At 42.8% G+C, this 27,171-nt stretch overlaps 1 protein-coding gene across 1 annotated transcript in view; it reads right to left on the bottom strand.

Moving 5' to 3' along the window:
* The window catches only part of JARID2 (jumonji and AT-rich interaction domain containing 2), a 211,601-nt gene extending 184,887 nt beyond the window's left edge, over nt 1-26,714 (bottom strand). Inside the window, exon 1 of the mRNA XM_036378686.2 lies at nt 26,015-26,714. Within this exon, the coding sequence (XP_036234579.1) occupies nt 26,015-26,059 (45 nt within the window). The 5' untranslated portion in view covers nt 26,060-26,714. The remainder of the gene's footprint in view (nt 1-26,014) is intronic.
* Between the last annotated feature and the right edge of the window lie 457 nt (nt 26,715-27,171).

Genomic DNA, 27,171 nt, shown 5'->3' with positions numbered 1-27,171 from the left:
ATATTTAAATTTTATTTTTTTTAATGCAACTCATTGATGTCTTCCTTACAGCACAGCTATAATTTCCTGGCCATAATCATGTCCAGCCTCACTCCACACATGATCCAACATTCCCTGAAACAGCTTGTGGTGCAGGAATGCACTGATTATAAAGTTGCATGGGACTTGCACTACATAATACAGAGGCATCTCTTCCAGGCTACACAGCTCCTCTGACACACTGTCCAACAGGAGAACTGCTGCAGACCAAAAATCAGATTCTGAGTCCTGGTCCTCGGGTCATTACAATTGGGGTTTTTTTGCAGCTGTAAGCAGGAAAGGGAAAGAAACTAGAAAACCAGACTTAAGGCTAAAAAGCTGGACAACAGGATAGGATTTAACACATCACACAGCTGAAGAAAGCCTTTCACTCAAGTCTTTGATACCCACCTACCCATCTATCTATGAAGGAAGAAACGCAGCCGAGCAACAAGGCTACACAAACATTTCCAGGTTCTAAAAAGATCGAGCCAGTCAAGCTTCCCCCTTGTGGTTTGCATGTCGTCATCAGCATTGCTCCGTGTTTGTACAGCCTTATAGCTCAAACATGTTTTATATGTCTTTGGAGGATGAGTGTCCATATTTATGAGTTACAGTGATTGCTTCTTCGTGAGCAGTGCACAGACGTGCAAAACACAGGCTCCCAAGACTGTAATCCTGTCTCCAACTAGAATACTGTAAAGGGAAAGAGAGAGGCAGGAAACCAAACCAAACATACAATGGTACTGACACATTTTATTAGGAAGGAGCATATACAAATTAAGCAATGCCACAACAGCACAGCCTCCACAAATCATCTTTGCTACAACTAAATCTTAAACAGCAACATTCTATGATACTAAGGTAAATGATCTAATTTTCTATATTTACTTCATATCTTTCAACTTAAATATCCCACACTATAAGTGGCATTTTTTAATGCACATGCATCTCTCAGCTGCCCCTTCCATTCTTATTCTTCTCCTCCCTCCCTCCAAAATTATGTTGCGGCATTGGATACATAAGCTGAGACAGAGAACTAAAAGCAAAGAATCCAATGGGGAGGAATGTACTCAGCAGAGATCTATTAAAATTCAATTGCCAGTTTCTATCAGATGAAGATCTCACCTCCCAATTAACTGAAGCTTGAGTGGGATTAAGATAGAAAGGTGCATCGAAACTACAATGGGCAGGAGTACAACACCTGTGGTTCTTCAGCTTCACTATGCTTACACATAAGGAAATGACAGCCATCATTTTCAAACATGGATGCAAGATCAAAGGCATCTTTGGAATTTCTGTTGGCATTTTATTTCTAGCCAGGACCGTGTCAAGCCATGGGTCTACCCTTAAAAGGCCTACTAAAATTTTTGTTTCTAATCAGATGCTTGGGTTTGTAACTGGTTCACTTCCAAGGTGTCTTTTGGTTGCTAAGTACAAATAAAGGCAACTGGAGCATTTGCTATGACCATCACAATATTTTACCCAAAACCAAACAGTCTCACATTTACCTTCATATCTGACAGCCTCTTGAGGAAAGTTTCTTCATCCAACTACACCCTCCCCTACTCAATACCTACGACATAGGAAAACTGGCACTAAGCATTTTTTAAGACTAGCCCAGACTTCCTTGGCCATAAGTTTAAAGGAACTGAAAAGCAACAGCAAACCTCCAGCCCAGTGAGGGTAAAGCCATCACAAGCAGTGGGAATATCTTTCCACAGTCTGAAGTCAGTCCTTTGCCTTTATTACAGGCGTTTCTCTCCCTCTAATCCCAAGAGAGACTAAATGGCTAAGATTTTAAGTCACATCTATATGCATTTCAAATTTAGAATTCTAAAAATGGTCTTTTCCCCATGTATTTCAGAAGCTGCCTATAAATAACCCCTCTATTCATATAGGTCTAAAAGCAAAAGAGTGTCATAGCTGTAAGACCAGATGTAAACTGAACTTGTGCCCATGAACTCAGAAGGAAAGCCAGTGTCAGATACCAAAGAATCAGACACCCATGCCAATCTGCATTCTTCACACCATATATTTTTTAAGTCAAAATTATTTTACCATGCTACCAGTAAGCTTCACATTTAAATGCAAAATCACACCTGCTCAGATACCACTTATTCCCTTCAGTGTCATGCACAGCATAAACCCTGTTGCTGCTGATGAGCCCTGACCTGACCCACTCAACTCTGCTAAGACCAGGGGAAGAATGGAAAGGACAGGGAAATGGCAGATCTGGAGCGCCCTGGAAGCAGCAGAGCCAGCACTACTTAAAATCTAATTTCTCAGCTTGGCCCCACTCTCATTTAACTCAAATGGATTGAGGAAAAAAAGCTACATTACCACAGTTGCTTCTGAGCCAACATTTATTCTGGCAGGCTATCATCAGAGCTATTGAAGTTTTTCTCTCTCTTTTTATCCTACTGAAGTGTTACAATAGGAGCAATAATACATTTACATTCACTTTATTCTTCCTTAGTATACAGTTCAAAATTCTATAAATGACACTTGACGTAGGTACCAGAGGCATTTGGGCTGTACTGCTTATATCCTCCAGGCACTCAACCTCTCCACTGTACGCTACAGCAAGGACTAATCCTGAAATGTAGCCACTTCACACCAGCTACTGAGATGCTGATTAAACAATGCTGCCTACAGAATGCATTCTCCACCAAATATTAACATCGCCCTGGTCCACAAAAATGGCTTCAAGATCAGTGAGATCCATTCACATACAACTAGTAACAGAAAGAAGGAAAAGGAGAGGCTGATCAGAGAAGACACATCCTTTCCAGAACAGCTAAACCCAGATTTATTCTGCTCAACCTAAAGATACTAAGTAATCATTTTACTCAACCCATGGCAATTACAGAAGTTGCTGGTGACTGGTGCTAATCAAGCATTTGACTGCGTGCTGGCAAGTCAGTCAACAATAGCATCCACCACATGTAACCATCAGTCTGCAAATAAAGGAATCTCAGATTAAAACCAACATGGAAATAGTCACTGAGATGTGAGTCTATTTACCACAATAATCAGGCTATTTTCTAATGCTCCTAAAGATGCTGCTTCTATCACTTCCAAACATTTACTTTTTGTAGTCGAAATGAAGACAGATGTTTCAAGAGTTGACAATCTCTTCCCCTTACTGTTGGAGAGACTCATAACAGAACCAGCCCCCACCTTTCTGCACACAACTGCATGAATAGTTTTGTAAAAGGCTGCTACTTGCTGGCTGACTAACCGTCACTCAAAATACAATATGGCTATCAAGTGTTTCACACCCCTCTGCAGGCACTAGTGCTCGTATCAGGGACAAATCTTGCCAATTCTTCCTGCAAAATGTCACAGAGACACAAATCTTCCTCAGTGCCAAAACGCTTTGTGAAAGACTCTCACTCTTTTCTTTCCCCATTACTGCAATATTCTTTTACTACGCAGTGATGAATCCCATCAGAATATTTCACAGAAATCACTTTTATAACTACTGTGCTGGCTCGGTCACTTCCATCTTTGCATTTCTCAACTAATTCCCTTTTCTCTGCTGTTTCACACTTTAAAGCCCTCTACAATCTATCTCCATCTTCCCTGTCATCTTTGCATGAACAGTCCAGATGTTGAATCGCACCTCTGATTAATCTACTGCCTATTTTTCAAGCCATAAAACAAGCAAATAGGCCCAATTAGCTTTATTCCTTTTTTAAGCTACATCAACTCTACTCCTGAATTTTAATCTCTACTAGAAGGAGAATAGGGTTAAGGCAGTAGATCTTCTTAAGGTATGTTTATACTCAGAAGGAAGCTTTGGCAGCAATGTAGAGTCCATGTTTGACAGCTCTCCATTGCTCCTTACATCTAAACATACAAGTACAAAAACAGTAAAATGATTTTTGTGCAGCTCTGCAGACTGCAAGTACAACTGGTTTTCCTGCAACAGCTCTAACATTTGCGTGTATTCAGTGCTTAAATGAATACTAGTCAAAAAAGAACACTACTCCTTTCTGTCTCATCTGTATGGAAAAATACTCTACTGGCACATTTTAATATATGGAAAAGAAAATGCATCCAAAACTAGGAACATAATTACACCTGAGCTTTCTAAAGTTGCACATTTTCTTGATACAGATATGCCCTTATTCATACATGTACCAAAGCAGTAGCTACATGTAGTTTCTGCAGGAGGTGGAAATTGCATGATGTTAAGAATAAAACAGCTAATAAAAATTAGCTCTGTCAGTGAAGTTAATAGACTTGACACACAGGGATTTCGTTAAATGACATATTTCACACAAGGTTTAACTGTTAAGTTCTACAGGGCTATTTTTATAGAGGCACTCTTTTGACTAAGATTACTTTATTGATGAAATTGAGAATGGAGGCTTACATGTGCAACCCTTTAATCTCATGACAACAGGACCACCACGGTAAAAATTTTCAAATTCAAAACTAAACTAAGGATATTTCAGATATCACAAATACAAAACATTTTCCTGATATTTTACTGATTCAACTGGCAAGTGAAAAAGACTTTTACACATTAAAAAAAAGGATGTATTTCAGACCCATTCTGACATAAGTATATGCTGAATTCTGGGCTGGGCACTCTGTACTTCCCCACATCCACCCCGGCTACAAAACCCAGCTCCAGGGCAGCTGCTAAAACAGCCCTTTTTTGAAAACAGCATTTAAAATGTGCTTATAGGGCTGGGATACCACACAAGAATGGCAATCCAGAAGTAAAGCAATTTTATATGATGTTTATGAATAAAGCATTCAGAGGAGAAAAGTTTTAATCTGGCCATGTGTGGGAGCATATGTGTTTTTTAAAATGCTGAAATTGTTTTCTTCCCTATCAGAAAAAAAATATATTAGAGGGGAAGGAAAAAAAAGAGGGGAAAAAAAAGAGGAAAGCTTAATTAAAACTGCAACAGAGATACCAACCAAACTGAAAAACTGTAAGCTCCAAAAATTGAATAAAATTGAAAATCTGTATCACTCATTTTCCACTGTGGTTAACTACATTCAGTCCCAGTTCTAATGGGAAAGGGGTGGGGGGAGAAAGGGGTCACACAGAGAAGCTTCTGTCCCCTTGGGTCCTGTTTCCTAACGCTTTAATACTGCATTTTGTTTTAAATCAACTTCCCTGTTTTTTTCAGAATGGTACTTCCCTTCTGCAGAATCCTCTTATTCACAAAAGGAAAAATGTTACTTGATTTCAGACTTTATCAGAAAGACAGTTTCTTCTGCAAAACCTAAAACCTCGTACCATAATGCACAGAAGTGCATTAACTTTCACCCAGGATGGGATAAAAAACTGGATAAATACAAGAGGAAGAAGGAAATTTATATTACCCTCTAACATAATTGCAAGAACTCCTAACTATGCTCAGTTCCTGATGAATTTTTTCTGCACGATCTCATCCTTATAGCATCGGGATTTGGAAGACACTCATTCAAAAAAAACCTCAGTTTTGTCAGTCTACAGACAAACTCTAGTTACTACTTTATTTATTTTTTTAAGTTCCTGACCTGAGACACTTTTCACCTTGCCTGTGCGTGCAACAGACTGAGCGCTAACAAGACAAGCACCCACACCTGTAGGAAGTGGAGAATTTAACCTAAAAATCCTGACTGACATTTAACTTCACATCATAATACTTTCTGGGGGAGGGGAGTTTCCTATAGCTGCATTAATTCAGGCTAAAAATACCCATGCTGACATGCTGTCATGTGAGAATCTCTTTGATTCCAAGAGTTTATTCAGAGCCTTCGTGTTACTTTGAACTTTTTTGTTGTTTAATATGATCATCGCTCCATTTGTCATCATATGACAAGAGCAGACAATTACACAAGCTGAAGATATGTCTGCCAGTCATAGCATGCCATCTTGCTGCTGTCAAGCAAAGAGATGTGCCTCTACACACCTCTAGATTGAGTTCATTAAACCAGCCTGCAGGATATCCCTCGGTAATGACAGAGATGAAAGACCAAATTAAAATTGCTTAATTCAGATACACAATCTCTAGCATTTTCCACCTTGCAGTCTAACTGGTTAAGCTGCATGTTTGAATAAGCCGTCCTAACACAGAAGCAGCTTTAATTCTCCACTTCCACCACTTTTAATTAAAGCATCTGAAATATTTTCAGTTTGTTTTGCACTTCCCTCAGCCTTGAACGCCAGCTAATCTATTTAAAAGAAAAGCAGACGGGGCAGCTACATATTAACATGCCTTGTGCCAAGCGAAGCACGAAAGCAGCTCTCCCCTGCTTTACAATTGCCACAGGAAGAGCTCAGCACAGGGAGAGAAGCCGTGTCTCTGCAGAGAGCACGTGGCAGGGTTTTCAGTACTCACCACTGCTTTCCCAAGGCAAATGTATTGCCTCCAAAGCTTAGGTGCTTTGTTAGTAACAGCACATTACCTCCACATTCCTCATCCAAAATCCAACTTCCCAACAGAAGGTTCTGAAATACTGCTTCTAACCACATGCTCCTTGAGGTTTTTCATTTCCTAATACAAAATATGATGCCCTTACTATACAATTGTCTTTGTCTCATACAAACAGTATTAGAAGAATCATGCCTAAACAGCAAGTATCCTGGAATTTTGCATTAACACTGTGAAAAGTCCATGGGCAAGCAGCACCTACCTCAGTTAGTAAATTGAGCCATGTTTTCCAACAAAGCCTAATTAAAATAAGCTCTTCTGAATCTCCATCAAGAGCCAATTCACCAGCAAGGAGACAATTGCTTAACACAGCCTCCTATCATGAAATACATTCCTGACACTGGCAGAGCAAACATTCCCATTAGCACTGCAAGACTATTTCCAAAGCCAATGCATTTACAAGTCAAAATAAAAAACTGGAATCTCAGTTTCCATTACTTCCTCATTAGTGGCTTAACACATAAGAGTAGGGGGAGCAAACTTAATAAAATTAATAAAAATGCTTATTACACTTAAAACATCACCGCTGCATTTTTCAGGACAGCTAAATATATCCAAGTTTTTATGTAACTACTAAAATGTTTTCTTTACCAACATGACCTGGCATGTTACCAGCAACCCAAAGGGCAACAGGAAACCACAAAGATGATTTGGCTCAAAATTTGCGTTTTCCTAAAGCCTGGTTCTACAACAATGCTTGTTTTTAAAAAACATTAAAAAATAAAAGAAGAATTATACTGTACATAATTTGGTTTAACTTTTAAAATATTCCAATGAAGCAGCTCTACCTCTAAGCTTGAACTCAAAAGTCAGATGGGACTCAGAGCTGAAGCAAGGATGCCGTGGTGGACAGGGATGCAGCAGCAGCTACTCCTGGAACAAGCAGTGCAGGCCACTAACAAGCCTGCCCTGGGAATAGGGAAAAAAGTCACATTCCCTTTCTGCTCCTTCCCCCTTTTGAATTTAATAATAATTTCCGTCTTTCTGCCATATGGCCTATAAAACACCAGAGAATCAGAGGAAAACGGGAGGAAGACCTCAGGAGACAAATTTGCAGAACTCCCATCTCCTCACAGAGTACTTGCAGCATGCTGGACACAATCTGGCCTCTCACTAGGGTCACCCACAGCAAAGAATTCACATCCCTGTGTGACATCCCTGTCTGCTTGGTGCAGCGATGGGGCACAGGAGCAGCCACATCATGGGTACAAACTTCACCTCCTGGTGCTGCAACACTTTTTTCTGCCTGAGAGGACTCCCTGTCTCTCATAAAAGCATGTTTCCATTGCTGGGGGATAAGAGTAGCTGCCCATCCACTACACCATGCCCACACCAAATACAAATGCCCCATGATGTGTTCACTGTATTTCTGTCCACATTTCACAGCCAAACTACTGTGCCATGAGGCCAAGCAAGGCCTAAGGGCCTACACATTGAAAAAAGGATAGCCCTTTGCAAGGAAGTTTTGCTTTTGCCTAAAACAGCCTCCTTAAAAAACATGCATTTCCACCACCGCTAAGAGAAAGCACTCAGGCGCTGAGGATACTTTAGCTGCAGTCAAAGCCCACTGCCTTTCTTCCCTTGATCTATGGGCCATAGGGATGGAGCTCCTCCAGGTCCTGCCTAAGCACGTGCTGTCGCTGCACCCCAGCTCAGCACCCCCAGGGCAGCCCTCCCACACCACTGCCAGTCCCCCAGGCAGCAGCAAATAACAAAATAGAGACTCCGAGGGAAATAAATGGCAGCGCTTACGGCGACTGTAAACGAGGAGCAGGGAAGGGAGGGACATAAGGGCACTGCCTGCCAGGTAGAGATTTCTTTCGGCTGCTGCTGCTTTTCTAGCTACAAAGTGCTGACAGAGGGAAAGCTGCAAACAACCTGCTCCCTGGAACAGCATGAGAAGGCTGGTCGCCTTTTGAGCCTGAGCCGAGAGATAATAGAGGCCATGAGAGCAGCGCGGGGAGGAGGTGACTTTCTCTCACGTCTGCTGGGGTTACAGCAACTCATGTGCCTCAGTGAAGCAGCAAATCCAGAAAAGAAGCTGAAGTCCCTGCCTTCCCACTTCACCTGGCAGGACTCAAGAGTATCCTTGCCACACGTCACACCTGGAGAAGTGCTGCTTTAGCTACAGGCCAACATGGATACCACCAGTCAGGCCCTGAATGAAACATCTGCTCCGGCAGAGAAATCTGCCTGCATTATGGCAGAAGAGCTTAAGCAAGAACACAGCTTTGACTCGCCATGTCGACCAGCCAGAATCTCATAATCTAATTTGTATACGACTGTGCCTAAGGTATCCCGCACTTAGGATGTTCAGCTCACCCATACATGGCCAGCACGTACCAGCAGCAAGCATGCTCACAGCACCACCCCCTCCCTACAAACCAAATTTGGCCTCTGGGGTGACAATATCACACCCCAAGCAGGAAAGCAAAGGCTGCGTGAACATTTCAGCTGCAGTCTGCATCGACACTATTTAGCTCATTTTATTTCCAAATGCACAGGACAGGTCTCCAACATACAGACAACAAATTCCCACTAGCCCATTCTTACATTCAATTTGCATAACAGATGACTCTACAGCATTAGCAAAATTCCACACCGCAAGCACATTTAATAAAATCATAGCGACAACGGCTTAAACGGTGCGTTAGTTACAATTCCTGCAATGCCTATTATTGCTGGAGTTACGTGATATGGGAAGGGTGGCATGCCCTAATGAAACTTCACGCACGCAGCCAACAGACTGCAACAAAGACTGAAAGATCACATGAGCGCTCCCACAGAAAAACAATTTAAGACCTGAACCCCCTCACCCTTGCCTCCCAAAAGCCAGTCTGGCGTAAGTATGTAAGTAAAAGCCCTACTTCATGTTACATTCCTGGAGCTGCAAGCAAAGGAAAGGAGAATTGGTAAAGGAACTGTGTGCTCGGCCCCAGCACAGAGGCATGCTTTGCATTCTTAAGCAGCCCTCTCTGAAACCAATCATCGTTACTTGCTAATTGGCTGGAAGGAACTTCGCTCAAGCCTTGACAGCCAAAAGAAGTACTCTGACTTCTGGTGACCATAGGAGACAGCACAACTCCTGCGGCTGACAGCTAAGGGGGGGCAAAAATCTGCATTAAAGCTGTGCAGTTATTTAATTGTGACTCCTTACGATAATCAAAGTACTAGCAAAAAAGATGCACAAGACAGGAGAACTGAACTACTCGTGACCAAGGCAGGTACAGTGCAGTAATTCAGATGCACATTTACACAAGTCAGGGCAAACGCTGTTAGAAGCAGGGACTAAATTGCAGAGGATCCTTAAACCATCTTACTCCTAAACTATTTTGCTCTAAGGTAAAACACGCACCATGTATTTTAAAGCATTAAGACACTAATTCTATAAACAATAATGCCTCCAGCATGCACACCGCGCGCACTGGAATGGATTCCTCAACTTGGCCTCATCATTTATGCATCTGATGAAACAAACACTGACAGCTTTTTTGCATTTGTAAAGGCCCCACAGCAGCTGTGGTGATCCCACCATAGAGCAATGAATTAAGCCTGAAACCCAGCTGGGTCTGCACAGAAGCCTTTTTTGCACAATGCAGCAAGACTATCATTGTTAACCTAGGCATTATTGTAAAATATTCTGCATTACATTAAGAACGGAGATAGAGATGCCCTGGAAAATTAGCTTTAATAGGCAATTTATAACATTTAAAAATATGGATACCACATTGATTGCTAATTGACAACAAATTTCATAGTTTCATTCACCCACAACCAGAGTGAATCAGGTAATTACAGAATACTACTTAAGCAGGAAACAAGGCAAAATTAAGAAATAATCCACATTAAAGTATAAAACACACTACAAACTTTTATAAAATAAATGTATAAACATACATGTGAATTTAAAATAACTGAAAATTACAAGCCTTGAATTGAGAAGGAATTTGAGACAAAATCTTAGAGGAAATGGACATATGCTTGCTTTCCTCTAAGAGAAATCTTAAGAGTTTCTTTCAGACTAAAGCAAGCAGCTTAATACACTGCATAGTACTACTTAGGTAGCATTTTTCCATTTAACGAGGACATAAATATGTAATGAAAAAGAGTCACAAATTACTCTGGGAAAAAAATTTAAAGTAATTAACAGAAAAAATTTTCACAGACAGAATACATTTGTTCAAAATTGAAACTCTATTCTTCCATTGCATCTAACACTGTATTTAAGAGGCCAGAAAAATCAAAGTTGCCTACTTCATAAAATAGGTGATTCAACTCATCTTACTTAGTTATTAAGAACATTTCTTTAAGACTGAACCACAAAAACATCTGTTTTTCAGGTATGCATAGAGACATTAAAAAAACAAAGCTAAGTTGTATGAAATACTTGGAAGAATTTAAGATACTACCCTACTGACATGAAAAAATTTTATGCCTGTCCTCACAACTGCTCAGTGTGAGGAAACCATGTCTCTGGGTCACACAACAGAAATATACTTTTTGATTTCAAGTAGTACATAGGCAGATATTACACGTGCTTTGTCTCCCTCCCCATTTCTCCTTCATCTACAGGATTACTCAGCTGAGTGCATAGTGCAGTGCCAACTTCATACAGGCTTACCGAGGAAAGGTACCCAAAAAGAAAAGAGCACTGATGAAGCAGGAGGAGGAAAAAAAAGTCACAGGGAACAATTTGGAAATAAGCAGCCAAATTGTTCCCTGTGACTTTTTGGTTAGCAAAAATAGCAAGATGAAAAATACCTTCCATTTACCATTTTTGAAACGCGTGCATTTCTCCACAGTGCAGAACTGTCTAACCAGAGAAACTAAAGTCTTATTAAGAGAAACCAAAATTACAGGCAGCAACAACAAAAAACCTAATTCCTTTTATTTGTGGCATTGCCTCTGTTCCCAGATCATTTTTATTTTTAGCAGGAGGAATTGAGGGAAAAGGAAGAGAGACTAAAAGGCAAAAAAGTTAAGGGGGTTAAAAAAAAGGGGAGGGGGGATATTAGGGATGAAATGCACTTCAGACTGTGCCACATTTGGCTAAAATGAAGCAAGATCCAATTGGCAGCTTTTGAACATATGACCCTCCAAAGGCAAGCTGTCAGCTCGATAACAGTCAAAGGAAATAAATGAACAACTCCACAGTGTTCTGAAACTCTTGCGTAATGAAGTTAGTTTCATCCTGGAAAATGGCCAAAAAGCACAAATCAATGAGCAACCAGCCTCCTATCATTTTTATCACAACAGTAATACTCATCCAAAGGTAGGCTGTTATTAAACCCTGGTAATATTTGCATTGGTCTTCCACACCAGAAAGTCAAAAACTGACAAAAAAAAAAAGGAGACTCGCTGTATTGAGAAAACGTGGGCAGAACCACTTTTCAGAAGTGACAATAAAGCAGCTGTACAACCTAGTCCAGAAAAGCCAGACACATGAATCTTCTACAACAAGAGCTGTGAGATTACCAACCCTGCCAACACAATAACTGTACAAGTTTACTTCCATGGGCATTAAGACATGCACTGGAAAAATGTATGAAATGAGGCTATATAGCATTACACTTTGCTCCAGAGAACTTTCTCCTGCTGTAGCATGAACCAAATATGAAATGAAGACGAAGTTTTGAGATAGGTCTGTTCTCTGAGAACAGACACTTGTAAGAACCTAAAGGCCATCTCATTGAGGAAATTCTCTTGTTTTCTCTCTAGGGACTTCCTGCATGAACAAACAATCAAACCAATTTACAAAAAGGGGAAAGAAAAAAAAAATAAAGGCAGCCATGCAAGTTAAAGCAACCTAGGAGATGCAGATTTAAAACCCTGTTTTTGACAGTTTTATATTCTCTTATCTATGACAGGATTAGGAGCCCTGATAAGAAGTCCACTATAACACTAGACGTTGTCCTACTTTCTAAGCTGAATGGTAGATCAGTCATCCAGTATTAGCATTGTTCTTACAGTCTTTGTCTCAAATAATGACAGCTAGTCAATCTCCCTTCTTATGTACTTAAAATTTTATAAGATATTACTTCTTGTTTCAAAGGATTGCCTCAAGAGACCACCTATTATTTTGTTCTCCTTAACTAGACTAGTTTATGCACAGGCTTAACATTATTCACATATGTTGAAATTAAACTATTGAATCCCCCAGATCACCTGCAGATCCTTGCTTTTATCAAAGATGTTTTAGCCCCTGAGAAAGTGAATGGATTGGAAATTTGGAAACCAGCTGAAACTGTCTTAATGGCGTTCTCCTGCAGAGGAGTGACCTTTTAAAGCCGAAGTGCTACACTGTGTTGCTTCAGCTCTGTAACACGTGGGTTCCTGATTAAAATACTGGGTCTTCTCTTACTGGGAAAAAAATACTTGGACATTTGGAGAGCATGAAATTAAGGAAGAAGCAGTACAGCACCATGAAGTCTTTTAAGAAGAAAGGATAATGTTTCAGCCAAGATGCAATTTACTGCTCCATGAGAACAGAAGAATGGTGATAAAACACCTATAGAGGATGGTTGGGAGCAATTTCAGAACACCTTCAAAAGCATGACTGAACAGACAGCTTCAAAGCCCTATTCCAAAGGCAACAGCATAGTGTGCTTGTATTTATTCTTCCATTGTAGAAGATGGAGAAGCACTTCCCTCCTATGCTATCATGTCCATGAGACAAGCTGTAGTTGACCTTCTGAAGACATGACCACAATACAATGCTGAGGGAGAACACACAAGTAAAAGCAGCAAAAATACCACCATGATGGCTAAAGACAGGGACAGTGGTAGGAGCTCAGGACCAGAAACTCAGGACAAGCCATCCTCCACATGAGCAGGACTCCAACGATGGATAAATATCCTGGCCATTTTCTGACATTATGCTAACTAACCTTGGTTTCACAAACTGTGCTGGAGGGCAGGTTAGCTCTCCAGAGCTGAATATACTTCTGCTCCCAAGAAAGCCTGAGATGAAGCTGCAGTCATGCTTGTGGAGTGCAAGCAATAAGCTGACAGAGATTTGAAGCACCTCTGAAATGGCCTCAAGTGAAGCAGAAAGATTCTGAGATTGCTGATAACAAGGAAGTCCTTCAGGCAGTCAGTACCATCTACTTGTGGTTCTGCAAGGTGAACAGGGACACGAAAATGAGAGAAAAAAAAGTAAGAGACAAAGGCATATCCTGAAAAAAATGTTCCAAAAAGCAAAAAACATCTCTGACCACTTTGCTAAGTAATCCTTGTGGTCAAGTCGATGCTACTGCAGAGAGGAAAGCAGGACACGTACAAACAGGCATGCATGCAGGAACGCTGCTTCTGGTCCCATTTCGGCCAGGAGGCAGAGCCTAGCAGCAATGGCCTGAGTCATCAGGCATGAGGACAGCAGTGGTTATAAGGCCTTAGGAGATGGGCAGTCTGCAAGGGGGAAAATGACAGGCTCGCCACTGGCAGGATCTGAGCAAAGCTAGCATAAAGAAAAGGAATAATAGCTTACCCCTTCACTTTCCTCCATCCAAATTAGAGACCCAGTAATTTCCAAAATGCCTGCAGGGAAATAATCTCACTGCATCCCTGACTGCAAGAGTAACTGCAAGGTGTAAAAATTACACCAAGAAAGAAAAAGGAATCAACAAGTATATAAGAAAATATGCCACGGGGTGGGGGGGGGGGGGGTGATATGGAGACACACATAATTACTTACATGATAAACACATTTCCATCTTTTGCACTATAGATAACCAGCTTTCACAGGAGCCAGCTCAAGTAGTATGATAATTAAATACTAAGTATGAGATCAAGAAATTATATTACCCAGAAGACTTCAGGAGATTGTATTTTTCATAGCATATTTCTGGTAAAAATCATATTCCTGCTCTCCAAAGCAACAGGATCATTATGCCTGGTCTGTCACCCAGGCTGCAAGAAATCTGACCATCGTTAGTTAATTTGGAAGATCATACTCAAATGAAGATTGTAGACCCCCTTTCAATAATGGAAGCCACGAAGTGGCTTTTATGATTGGTCAGTTGTGTCACAAAATGCTGCTCTTGACTGAAAGAGCATGAATATTAATGGCTTATAAATAAAAGCCTTTAATGTACATGAAATATGAAATTAGCTTTCCCTGAATGCTCACATCAGCAGGATTTGATTTCCCAAAAGTTCATAAAAGGACTGTAAAAAGGAATGAGCAGGGCCACATTCTATTTTTCTCCACAGTATTTGTGTATTAACAGTTTGCTGAGCCTTGCAAAACAAACACACAGCCAGTATTTTCTATAAACAACACTCAAATTCTGTATACAGGCTTTAACTGTACAATCCCTCCCCTTCCAATGTGTTTCCTCTGGAGCTGGCCTCCCAAATGAGCGGCATGAACCTTGCCTCATCTCCCTGTCCGGCCTTCAGGAAATGAAAATAATACTGCACCAATAGTCCATTTTGCTTTCTTGCAAAGAGATGGCAGGAGCTTTGTAAGAGCTGATTTTCTTAGACAAGGACAAAGTGGATAGAGGACCTTAGTCAGAAATACACAGAAATGAAGAGAGAAAAGCACAGCAGTGGAAGACAAGAACACAGGGGAGAGTGAACTGTAAAAATGCCAGCACTATGCACACACGCACACTATAATGAAGAGTAAGCAAAGAAAAACAACAGTTATTACCTTTAAATAAAACATTAAGAGGCTGAAAAAGAAAAAAAAAAAACCCTGAAACATTTCAGAAAAAAAAAAAAACAAAAACAGGCAGTATTACACTTAGTAAAGCTATTAAAACCAGTAAATGGCTATCACCCTTGTGGAAAACTAACATTCCTGCCTGCAAATACTTGCACACACTCTTACACAGGAACAGCAAAATCTCAAGCCCTGAAAAGCACTTCGGCGTGTGCTTAACTCATAAGCTCCAAGTACTTCAATTGACGTCAGTAAGAGTATTCATACATTTGAGACTGGCACGTGCTTCAGTGCCTTGCTGGATCCAAACTGAGGGTGCCAATTCCACGTCTTTTTAATCCACAGCAAAGCCAAAGAGGTCCTTGTGCCTTGCTGCTCCCTTAACTGTGCCACTAAAAAGTCCTGCAGGCTTGCACTGAAACCAGACCATTTAAAGATGAGAAGGTGGAAGAAAAAAGAGCCTAGAGATAACTACTCTTTAAGTCTCTTAATTTCAGTGACCCTATTTCACATGCAGCTCTTTGGCTGTATTGATATGGCCAAAGCACCATACCATGAAGGAATGATTCATAGCGTCACCACTGCTGGCTTCAATGGTGAGAAAAAAGCATGTGATGCCACATCCTGCTGCTCCTATAATTAAAGGAAGCCTTGGTTTTTGCAGCTTTTTGATTTGACATGGTTTGGCCTTCTCACACTACTTGGGAACCCAGGGCAAAAATACATCAGCACTTCAGTTCATGTGCACATTCAATAGATATGAGTAGTTTTAATATGAGAAGCTATCTGAACTTATTATTGACTGGTACAAAATAAAACAAATAAAGCCATGGGAAATTTCTGGATGAATTCCCTTATGTAAGCAGGTTCTTATCCCAAGATGTAGAAAATAGAACAGTACACTGGCTTCAATTCCACAGTGAAGCTCTTGCATATGGGATGGGTGTGTGTGGCTGCTGAACTAGAAAAGAGTAGCAGTTCTTCTACCACATTCAGCAGTGGAACTTAGCCTCCAGCAGAACAGCTATCTTAATTTTCTTTTCTTCCTCTTTTTATTTCTCTCATTGAAGGACAAAATTGTTCAAATCCTACCTAAGCAAGCGTAACATGTAACAGTAGAACATTTTTAATTCTATTTGAACTGATTTTAGCACTTTGGAAATGATTATGGCACTGCCATCACCACAGGCACAAACACCTTTAGCTTCATTTTCACCTGTGAGGTCTAACTTAATTTCAACATTGTTTAATATTCACCATGCTTCCAGCAGTAAGGCAGTAAAGCAAGATCTAAATCCGAACAACCCTTAAAACAGACAAGGACAGCTAATTTTACTTGCTATGAAATAAAACATGTATCTTGACTCCTATTTAGTCATAATTTCACAGCCCATTTAAACTCACTCTATTGCTAACAGACGCAATCCTACCCCTCCCTTGCCACTTCACTGGGTGTCCCTGTAACACTTTCCCAAGACCAAGTATTTTTCTAGCTACATCACAAACTGCAATATTAAATGAATCCACATTAAAAATCAACCACATTTTGTCAGTTCAGTTTTTACCTGCAAAGTCCCCAGTCTGAGGTGGGAGTGATCACCTGACACATGTCAGCCTGCAGAAGAGAAGGGGAAGAAGCAGCCAGAGGGAAGGCTGAACCACTTCCTCCAGTGCAGTGCAGGCTTAGAGTAACCACAGAATCACAGCACTAGGCACCTCACTGGTCTCCACATTCATAATGCTGTTACTGAAGGCAAAATCTTAAGCCATACACAGGGCATTCAAACACAGATTAGGAAAAAGAGAGTAGGACAGCACAGGTTCTCTTGACAGCTACTTCTTATTTTGTTGTTTTTACTGGTTCATGGCATAACAGATCAGGAAAAAAAAAGCCGCTTCAAAATTATTTGCCATTAGGACAACCATTATTTCTTCCAAATTATAAATAATTCACAAGTTACAGTTACTATAACATGCCCTAATTCCAGCTTTTAAGTTACATGAAGTTGCCTGTCTTACAGAATTATATTACTATGTCTCCATTATAAGCTGAATAACTACAATAGAATTAACACTGGCTTTGTGAGACCAGAGAATGTCCCTTTCAGTTGCGGCTATAAAGCAGAAGTTAGTTGGAGTAGCACTTCTAATAATTTATTAAAAGCTCTACTATACCCAAACAAGACTGTAAGAAGGCAGTCTTTCTGCTGCTGGAGCCTTAATCTTGAGTTTGCAAAGCTTTTACCAGCCTGCAAAGTGGCAACAGGCCATGAGAATTATCATCATTATCACTACACTTCAGGAGGGGGGAAAAAAGTGATTATCAATCAGAAAACCCCATCTCAGGTGTACATTCCATCTAGGTCATCCATACGTTAAATAGACTTAATGAAGGCTGGTCACCTGAAACACCACCAAAAAAGGAACCTCATACAACACCAGTTTAGTTACCAGTCAACTTAAAAAACAGTAACAGAAAGCCTTCTTTTTAATTGGCTTTGAGTTTTATGAACTCAAAAGTCTGAATCAAGTTTTCTAGGGCTCAAATCAAAACAAAAGTATGTTGGATTTTTGAGGTTTTTTCAGCTCAAGTTGAGTTAAGAAGCTAATTCATCTGACATATGTGCAGGGTTGCAAATTTCTGTTTTGGGGGTTTTAACATGCATGCTGCAGCTGAGAAATCTGGCTTACAACTTTGATGTACCAAAAAGAACTGTAGGACAAAGTGGCTGAAAGTAGGACCCATAAAATAAAAAAGGCGAGAAAGAAGGAAACATATCCCTTCTCTAAGTCACCCTCAGTCTGTCTAATGGGTACCTTACAAAAAGAAAAAAAAGCTATAAACATAAGTTGGTGGCCTGCAGCATCTTAAAAATCTAATTGCAATGAACTTTGTGAACATAAAGACTCCCAGTTTAAGACCAAAACAGGAAACTATATGCTAAATATAACAGCTAATAAAAATATGATAAGCATCTTAAAGACTGAGACACTGCAGACTCCTGTCCAAGACTCATGGTTTCTGTCCATTTCAATAGTAGCAACCTGAAAAAATATTTGTACATTGCCATTGACTTGATTCACAGGCTTTACATCACCAAGTTCCTCACTGCAATTCTTAAACGTGCAGGCCATTCAAAAATGTGGACAGAAAATTATTATTTAGCTGTTTAAATGCAGTTGTCAAGGTCCAGGGCAAATTGAATTCCTGCTACCTGGGAGCCTCAAAAGCTTACTCTCTTGGCGGGACTCCCCCAAATGCAGCATAACTAGCAAGATGCCTAGCACAAGACTAAAGTTTACCCAAGGCAGTAATAGATTTTTTTTGTTATCCAGAAAAAGAATGAAGTACAATGCTCAAAGAGAAAAGAAAGTTCTTCCCATAACATACAAATGTGGGAAAGGGCACAGAAGACCATCCCATTCTTGTGGGCAGTGAAGGAAAAAAATAACCTCATCAAAATGCCAGTACACAACATATCCAGAAATATCGTGGAGCATGCATCTCTACCCACTCACATAAAACTGTTTCAAAAATAGGCACAGAATAAGCATATAGTTGAAAGAGCGGATAATTTCTCCAAATTCACTCCCATCATTTTTAATTGAAAAGCATGCACTGCCTCAACACTCATCTGCAAGCAAAGCTAAAAATGAATTGCTTGCAATATATAGTTATCCTAACTTGGCTCAGACAACACAGTATCAAAGTGCAAAACTAAGATTAGTAGATTATGTCAGAATGAGCTCCCATGGTTTATTTTTGAATGCTGTAAATATCGTTAGCCAGTCATCATAGCATGTGTGTGCCAAAATACGCTAATCTCCTGCAACTATCACGTCATCCAAAAGATGTCAGACCAGAAAGGCAAGCTTCAAGAACTGAAAGCAGAGCACCAGGGACTCAAATACCACAAACCCTCCTGGAGTACAGCAGCAGGCCACAGTTTCTCAACTTCCTATTATTTGCATTTCTTCTCAGTCACAGATCCAAGGCTGCCTTTTTTGCAGAGCAAATCAAGGGAAGAACTTGGCAGAAAAGATGGCAAGAAGCCATGCAGAAAAGACGAAGCAGATTACAGAGGAGAGACATTTAGAAAGGATTAAATCATGCCCCTCAAGTGATGCAATTATGAACTCTTCTGGGGGCATCATCACATTTCTGCTGAACTGATTTTAGCAGTGTCAAAATATCCAATTCCACCTGTAGCAGTTCTACAGGCACTAAACTGAACCTGACCAGAAACTACTCCAGCTCCAAAAGCCTGACCTAGATGCAGAAAGTATACAGAGACCTTAGTTTACCTTTCTCACTTTGTTTTCAGTGGATTTTTAATCACACAATCCCATTAAAGCCCAATAAAAGGAGGCTTTTGTCCCTCAGATAAAAATAGGGGATATTGTTTGTGATGCATCAGTCCAGGATGAGACATTTCCTGCAGAAATGCTGAAGCAGCTTCACATCTTCCCTATCTATGTGTACCAGTGAAACGGTTTCCACCTGTGCCTCTTTCTCTGCTTCTGTGCTTAGCCAGGCTGGTCACTTGGAATGGCTTCCTGCAGGAGCATAAATTAAGCCAATAAACTTGGCACGGGAGCAGATGGGGTGCACTCCCAGCATCCGTCTGCTCACAGACCAAGGAACCGTGATCCCAAGCCTGGAGACGCGGTGTTTGGCATGGCTATGGTCCCAGGCACTGCTGAGCTTTGCCACTCATCATGGCCACCCTTGCAGAGCAACTTCAACAGCAGCATTTTACAGCTTCAGATCCCTTTTCTGCATAGGAAAGAGTCAGACAAAAAGACAGGACAAGCAGAGGGGAGGAGAGCTAGCATATTTTCAAACAAGACCTCACTGCTATAATTAAAGGGTTTATTCCTTTCCCACAGCCCACACTGGAAATACCAGGCTGCTGTCAGATTACTGAAGGAACAACTTCAGAACAGGATGTCATTACACAAGGGAAAGTGTGAAACCCGAGCAAGTGAAACAGCAAATGGTTTTAAACTTCTACCTACTGCTTCATTGAGGAAACGTTTCTGTAACTGACTGAAATAAACTCACCCCTCCAAATGAAAACTAAGAGCTCCCAAATAAAACCTGCCTGTTAAAAACCAAGAAGGATTGCATCCAATATTCCCAGAAGTAATAAGCCAGCAAAACAACCAACCCATCAAAGATCTAAGAGAACACCAAATAGATTTTGGCAATCATATTATTTCCTGTATCTGAATTTCAGTGCCAAGTAATCCTCACATACTAGACCTGAATTTTACAAGGGGCTTGCAGATTTTAAGTTTCCTGGTGGCTTCCTACCACTTAAAAGTGCTTTAAATAAAAAATGGTGGTTAAGTACAAAAAGTCTATGTGTACCATGTCCCATCATTCATTTGGACATTAAACTCCAGGTACATTTTACCCTTTTCTCTAAGGTCCTAACAACAGGTTAAAAACTGTCAAGCTTAAGTTTTGGCCTGTGGGGTTGGGACATTAAGGGCCATCAGCACCAGGAAACACTTAAGGGAAGTTCAGGTTTGGCAACACTGAAATTTGCATTAATAGACTTGAATTTTAATGTCCCGTTAATCTTACACAGAGGCAGTCAAATCCATCAGCACTATTGTTTTCAGACTGTCTGCCCACTAAGGCAAACAATGCATCATTTACACTTGGTTTACATTTATAGTTGGGAAGCAAGCCATGCAAAGGACTAAGGGGGAGAAACCAGAGTGTTTTAAATGCAAATTTGGATTTTGAAGAATTGAGTATTCCTCTGCAAATTCCACATCTGCTAGATCACACAAAAGCTGGGTGCTTGTAATAAAAAATAATAAACGTGTCTCTGCTTTTGCTTTCCCTACTTTAAAATTGCCTTTAAAGCCTTCCTTTCACTTGACTGCTGCAAACTGGAAACTTTAGAAATGAAAGCAGCTGGTCTTTCCCCTCCGTCAAGTTGATTGAATTCAGTCACTATACAATAAAAATGGGCAAAAGCAAACCCCAAATCAACCCCCCAAAACATGTTCCACCTCCTCAAGAGCTTTCACTTAGGTTCAAGCCAGGAAATAACAGTAAAGTGCATAAACAAAACATAAATTTTAACGTGGATTCTCTTTAGCTTCAGACTATAAGATTTAAAAGTTGACCTACTTTATGTAATACTCCCACAGCTGAGTCATCACAGTATCAACTGGTCTCTATCAGCTGCAGGGTATGATCATCTATTAAAAAAAAATAGAAGCATCCATACTGAAATGCCTTTTTTATTATCTTAAGAATATTACATTAATCTAACAGTCCAGACCATAACTAGGATAGGGGAAATTTTTGAAGAAAGTTGGAACTACATAAAGTAGTCTCTTATAATGCAGATGCCATGCCTTGTAGCAACAGGCTGTAAGCTACAGGATAGAATACTGGAGAAGGCAGCAGAAATACAGATTAGTTCCAACTCTGCCGCTGTTACAGCATGTAGCTTCAGGCTAGCTAGTAATTTAGACTTCTTTCTTTTTCATCAAACAATAAAATGGAGGGAATGCTACTGGCTTACAGAATCAGCTGACGTTTATACCACATTTTAGCATATGCATAACATTAGCTATTACTACAGAAAAGGAGGGGGTAATATGTTTTTAATACTGGCTTCATAGGCCTCACAAGAGAAGGTGAAAGTGCTTAATGAACATTAGAAACTCTTCACAGGGGCCTTGATTCACTCTAATTCACTCTGGGCAGCATCTTACTGCTCCTGGCTTGCAGACCATCAGAGTGAGCAGGAGTCCATTAGTATCTCAGGGCAAAGCATCTGTTGATAGCAAAATATTCATTAAAAAAAAAAAAGTACTTTAATTATTAGTTTCTACTTATGTACTATCCTATAGCCACTTACAACATAATGATATAGTCTCAAGAGACCAGAAGGAGGTTAAGAGGAACCCAAAAGTAGCTCTCGAGTGCAGCTAGCATGTTTAAGTTTTTCACACAGGAAAGACTTGAGCAGCTATGCTGCTGGAATTGTTACAGCAAGTGTGAAAGAGACCCAGCAAAAAAAAGCCCCCAAAGGTGATGTGAATGAAGATGCAGCTTACACTGAGTACTATCTCTGCTGCCAGCACCCTCTTTACATTATTTCTTGTAGGAAGTGGTCAGACTTTGAGCCTGTTGTCAGTTGTGGGGATGGCGAAGAGAAATGGCAACCGCTCACAGAAAAAGCAACAGGGCAGGCAGCTCCAGCTGAAGCCCTGGAGTGCCCAGGGTCAGGCTCCTGCACAAATGCCCCGATGCAGAAGAAGGGGGTGGTGCTGCAGTTACCATCCCCCCCCAAAACTCAACTCCCTGAGCCCACATCAAGCACACCCAAATAAAGAGTATTGTTTCAAAGGCTGCAGCAGGCACCATAGCTCTCAGATGTCTGCAGCATGCTAATCCTGGCCAGGCCTCGCTGGCCCTCTGTCTGAGGGGCTTACCAGGCCATCCGTAGGTGAAGTGTGTCACCTCATGGCAGACTACAGCACTTTTACTTCTGCAAGGATAAGGAAACAAATCACAGGAGGTGACAGTAGTGACATTACTCCTTAATTATACTTCACCATCTGCTACCGTAGCAGAACTGTGCAGGTATTTTAAGGCGGTAATCCAGGTCTGATACTCTGAGACCTAAGCTAGCAGGAACAGAAGATTTGCTATTCGACCATCACAAAAACAGTCAGAAAAATGCACCTGTGAACTTCGTACAAGACATCAAAGCTTTTGAATCAAGAACTATTAATTCCAAACGCATACTGAACGCAGTCTGGCTTCTCAGTGGATGCTTTACAAAGCTGTCAGTTTTGTGAGGCTGGAGCCAAAAGGCAATATTTGATATGTAAAGATGTTTGAGAAGGAGGAGGGTAAAGTGAGAAGAAAGAGTTGCATGAGTCAGCCATGGATCTTTTAAAAATTAAGCGATAGCGATTTTAAACCACAGGAAAAGAAGATGCATACACGGATTTCCTCATTCCTGGTTTGGCAATCGCAAAAGGTAACGCTCCCTAAGTTTAAGAGAACTTTCAATTGCGAGCACTTACTGAGCAGGGAGCCGAGCCCTGCGAGGGCAGCCCACAACACGGAGGCTTTCCTCCATTGTTCTCACTACCTTCTTGTTTTCAGAATTCATTTCGCAAATGCTGAAAAGAAAAAAACAGCAGCAGCAGCAGCCTGAACAGGCTTCACTCCTGACACAAGGCCAGTCTAAGCCGAGGCTGGATGGGGCTCTGAGCAACCTGATCTAGTGGAGGGCGTCCCTGCCCACGGCAGGGGGGTTGGAACTAGGTGATCTCCAAGGTCCCCTTCCAGCCCAAACCGTTCCGTGATTCCATGACTCTGTGACAACTGGCAGCGACACGAGAGGAGCGGGGCCATGAAGTACCACACCTGGTGCCCGTGCGGTGGCTGTGCCCTCGCTCCTCTGGCGGAGCATCACCTCCGGCCTAGGGGCACGAGGGACCGGGGTGGGCAAAATGGGTCCCGACACCGGGACCATTGTTCGAGGTGCAGGCGAAGCTTGTACTGGCACTGGCGAGGAGGAGGAAGAGGTGGCGGCGCGCTCCGCCGGGCTACCGTAGCGCCCGAAGGTCATGGGCAGGAGAGGTGCCACCACGCGTGTCGCCACAGGGCAACGTGACGGGCGCTCTCCTCCCACCCCCAAGGCGGCGGCAGGGCGGCCCCGCACCTGCTCACCTGGCCCGGGCCGCCCCCTCGCTCCCTGCCTGCCTCCCTCCCCCGCGGCGCCGCCGCCGCCGCCGCCGAGCACTGCCCCGGGGGCTCCTCCCGCCCCCGCCCCGCCTCGCCGTGACGTCACGGAGGGGCGGGGGGGGTGCAGTGCTGGGGGGACGCCGAAGGTTCCGCGGCGCGCAGGCCCGTCCCTTTGTGACGTCACGGGAGCGGGGCGAACCTGGCCGGGCGGCGGCGTGGCCGGCGGCCCGCGGGCTCCGTCACAGCCCCGGCAACCTGTTGCTGCCGCCGCCGCCAGCGCGCGCCGCCGGCACCGCCGCCCCCTGCAAAAAAACGAAAATGGGGAGGGGCTCGGGGGGAAAATAGGAGACGGGCGAGAAGGGTTAAATAAAAGCGCCGCCACGAAGTTGTGAGCGGGAGAGCGAGCACCCCTGCACATTGTCCGCCCTCGTCTCTCCTCCCCCGGGAGCCGCGCTCTCGGCCCCTGCCCGGCGGTGCGGGAGCGGCGCCGCATTGTTCGCCCCGGGGAGTCCGGGGGGAGCCGGGCTTTGGGGTGATCTCTCCCCCTCTTCCTCTTGCCCCCCCTCCCCCTTTAATTAATAACACCGCGGTTTCCTTCCCCCCCGCCCCGCTTTTGTCTGCCTGCCTGGGAAACGTGGACGCCTCGCGTGTTTCGCCAGACTTTCCACCCGCCGTTCCCGTTTCGATGCCATACTTTAAACTCGCCGGCCCCGGGCTCCCCTCTCCTCTGCAATGCGGATGTATTTTAATTCGGAAATTTAGGGGGGTGCGGGGGGGGTTGGAAAGGAGGAGGGGGGCAGCTTCGACATAGCGCGCAGGCCCCCCCTCCCCTTCATCCCCAAAAGCACACACACATCGTTCCACCGCCTCCCCCGGGCAGCGTTGCAGCGGGGCGGGCAATCGATAGCGGCAGTCAGCTGGAGTCAACTGCAGTTTTTACCAAATCTATAGAATACCGAGGCAAAGTGTCCCGAAGGTCACCCTCCCTGCCAAGGGACACCCCTACGCTCAAAGAAATCGGCGCAGGCGACAAGACGCGATATAAACTACAACTTTTAAAGCCTCGCATCAAACACGCCCAAAAGCGAGGATTTCTATGTATTTCCCCCCATATCCGCCCCCCAAAATTTGTTGGTTTTTTTTAAACATGGAGATAAAAATCATTATTCGCTTTACTGCATATATAGATAATCCCCTCCGCTTTCCCAAACGTTAAGGAAGAACTGTCCTGTGCCAATCAAAACGTAACTGGAGCACGAACAAAAATCCAACTACCCATCCACATTTATATGTTTAAAGGATTAGACAATTACGAGGGATTGGTTAAGCGGCTGAATAAAGAGAGGCAGAAATACAGCCCAGGCTCCGCTGGATTAGCCCAAATTTTCGAGCCATCATAATGAATTATTTTTAAAACAGCACCGAGCCATTTTCCTCATTATTCCAGTCAATCTTGAGGAACGCGCTGCCCGTAAGGCGATCCCCAGCTGCTCCGGTGTCTATCGCAAGGCAGAGCAGCCGAGGATCGCACACAGGAGAAGGGGATGTGGTACTGCGAGAAACCAGCTCGCCATAACCACTCGGTTTCAAGTTAAAGGGCTTCCAACAACCACCGTCGCCGCTTCACCAGACGGGGACAGACACACGTAGATAATTTAAAAAAAAAAAAAAAAAAAAAAAAAAAGAGAAAAAAAACCAAAAAGCCCAACCCCAACCAAAAAAAAAAAAAAAAAAAAAAAAACAAAACACCAACCCCAAAAAAACCAAGAAAACAACAGCAACCCTATTTTAGCATGCAAAAGCACAGAATTAAGAAAACCGCTTGAAAACGCAGTTCGGTGACACATCGGGGCAGCCCCCCGAGCTCCTCGCGTTTCATCTAAAACTAGATTATGATTGTGTCATTTGAGGTCAATACATTTATTCACTGGAGGAATCGCTACACAAATCTGGTTTTATAACCGAACTGGATAGCAGGCTTCCCTGTTAAAAGGGGCCTCTGAAACTCCCCCACCACACCACAGAAAAATCAAATTCAGCATCACATTTGTTCCCAAAGCCTTAGAGCTGCAAGATTAGCTATAAACTTGACATTCACTGCCATTTCGTAAAACTGGGAGTCAAACGATGTATGTTATGACCACTTACGTATTTCTTTTGAATTATATTCCTCTTGGGTCTTTCTTTGCTCATTCTGGTATCCAAATTCTGATTGCAAAAGGGGACAATTGCTTCATGAATTAAAGCCGAGACAATAAAAAAAAAAATTTAAAAAAAACCCGAAAAAATCCAGGGGGGAGGGGGTTGTTTGTAGTGGTATCTTGTAATCCGACTTTCTTTCCTCACAATGTGATTCTCCTAGCAATAAATCCGAGAAATGGGGGACGGAAGAAAAAAAAAAAAAAGACGAATGCGAAGGAAACAAAAAAAAAATTCACTTTAGTGAAGCATTATAATGGAAAATTTCCCCCTAAACACAAAAAACGACGCCCTTGATATCCCCTTTTCTCTTTTTCAAGCCGCCTAAGCGATCTGCAGGTCCTTAGTGTCAGAGCTGTAGTTACATCTTGGAGGAGGAAAGGGGCCGGGAGGAGAAGATAAATAATCGGGACGTTGGAAGTCACGTTTGTGCCGCTGCAGCAGGGAAAGCGGCAGGGACAACTCCAGCAGCGGCGGCGGCGGCGGCTCCGGCGGCAGCAGCGGCGGCGGCGGCGGCAGCGAGTGCTGCACGCACCGTGTGTGTCTCCGCTCCTCCAGCTCCCCCCCTAACCAATGAGAACAGCTCTCCGCCAGCAACTTTAAATGGACCTGGCTCTTTTTTTTTTTTTTTTCTCTCCCCTCCTCTGTTGTTAATATATATGTCTGCGTGCGTGCGTGTGCGCGCGCGCGTCTGTGTATGTGTGTGTGTATATATATATATGTATGTATGTATGCGTGTGTATATATATACACACACGGACACACGGCACACACACATACATGCATACACCGCCTAGGGCTCGCCTTTAATTCCCAACCGGGGCAGCAGCCGCAGCGCCCGGCCCCTCGCCACGCTCAGCGCATGCAACAGGCCTCGCTGAACACTCCATGCGGGTCAAGCGTCATGCGCTTCCCTCTCCCAACCCCCACCCCTCTTCCCACCTCCCTTCTTTCGGCATTTAAGCGTGGCCACCCGGCAGCGAAGGTCGCCGCGAGCCCTACGCCGAAACCCGAGCCCGGAGTTTGAAGACGGTCCCTCAAGAGCGCAGCACGCTCTGTCGCCGTGCCCTGCCCCCCTCCCCGCCCCGCTGCAGCCTCCTCACTCC

This window comes from Molothrus ater, chromosome 1 (genome assembly GCF_012460135.2).
Source record: "Molothrus ater isolate BHLD 08-10-18 breed brown headed cowbird chromosome 1, BPBGC_Mater_1.1, whole genome shotgun sequence".
NCBI lineage: Eukaryota > Metazoa > Chordata > Aves > Passeriformes > Icteridae > Molothrus > Molothrus ater.
Note: the sequence above shows the minus strand (reverse complement) of the source record. Positions and strands in the feature narration are given on the sequence as shown.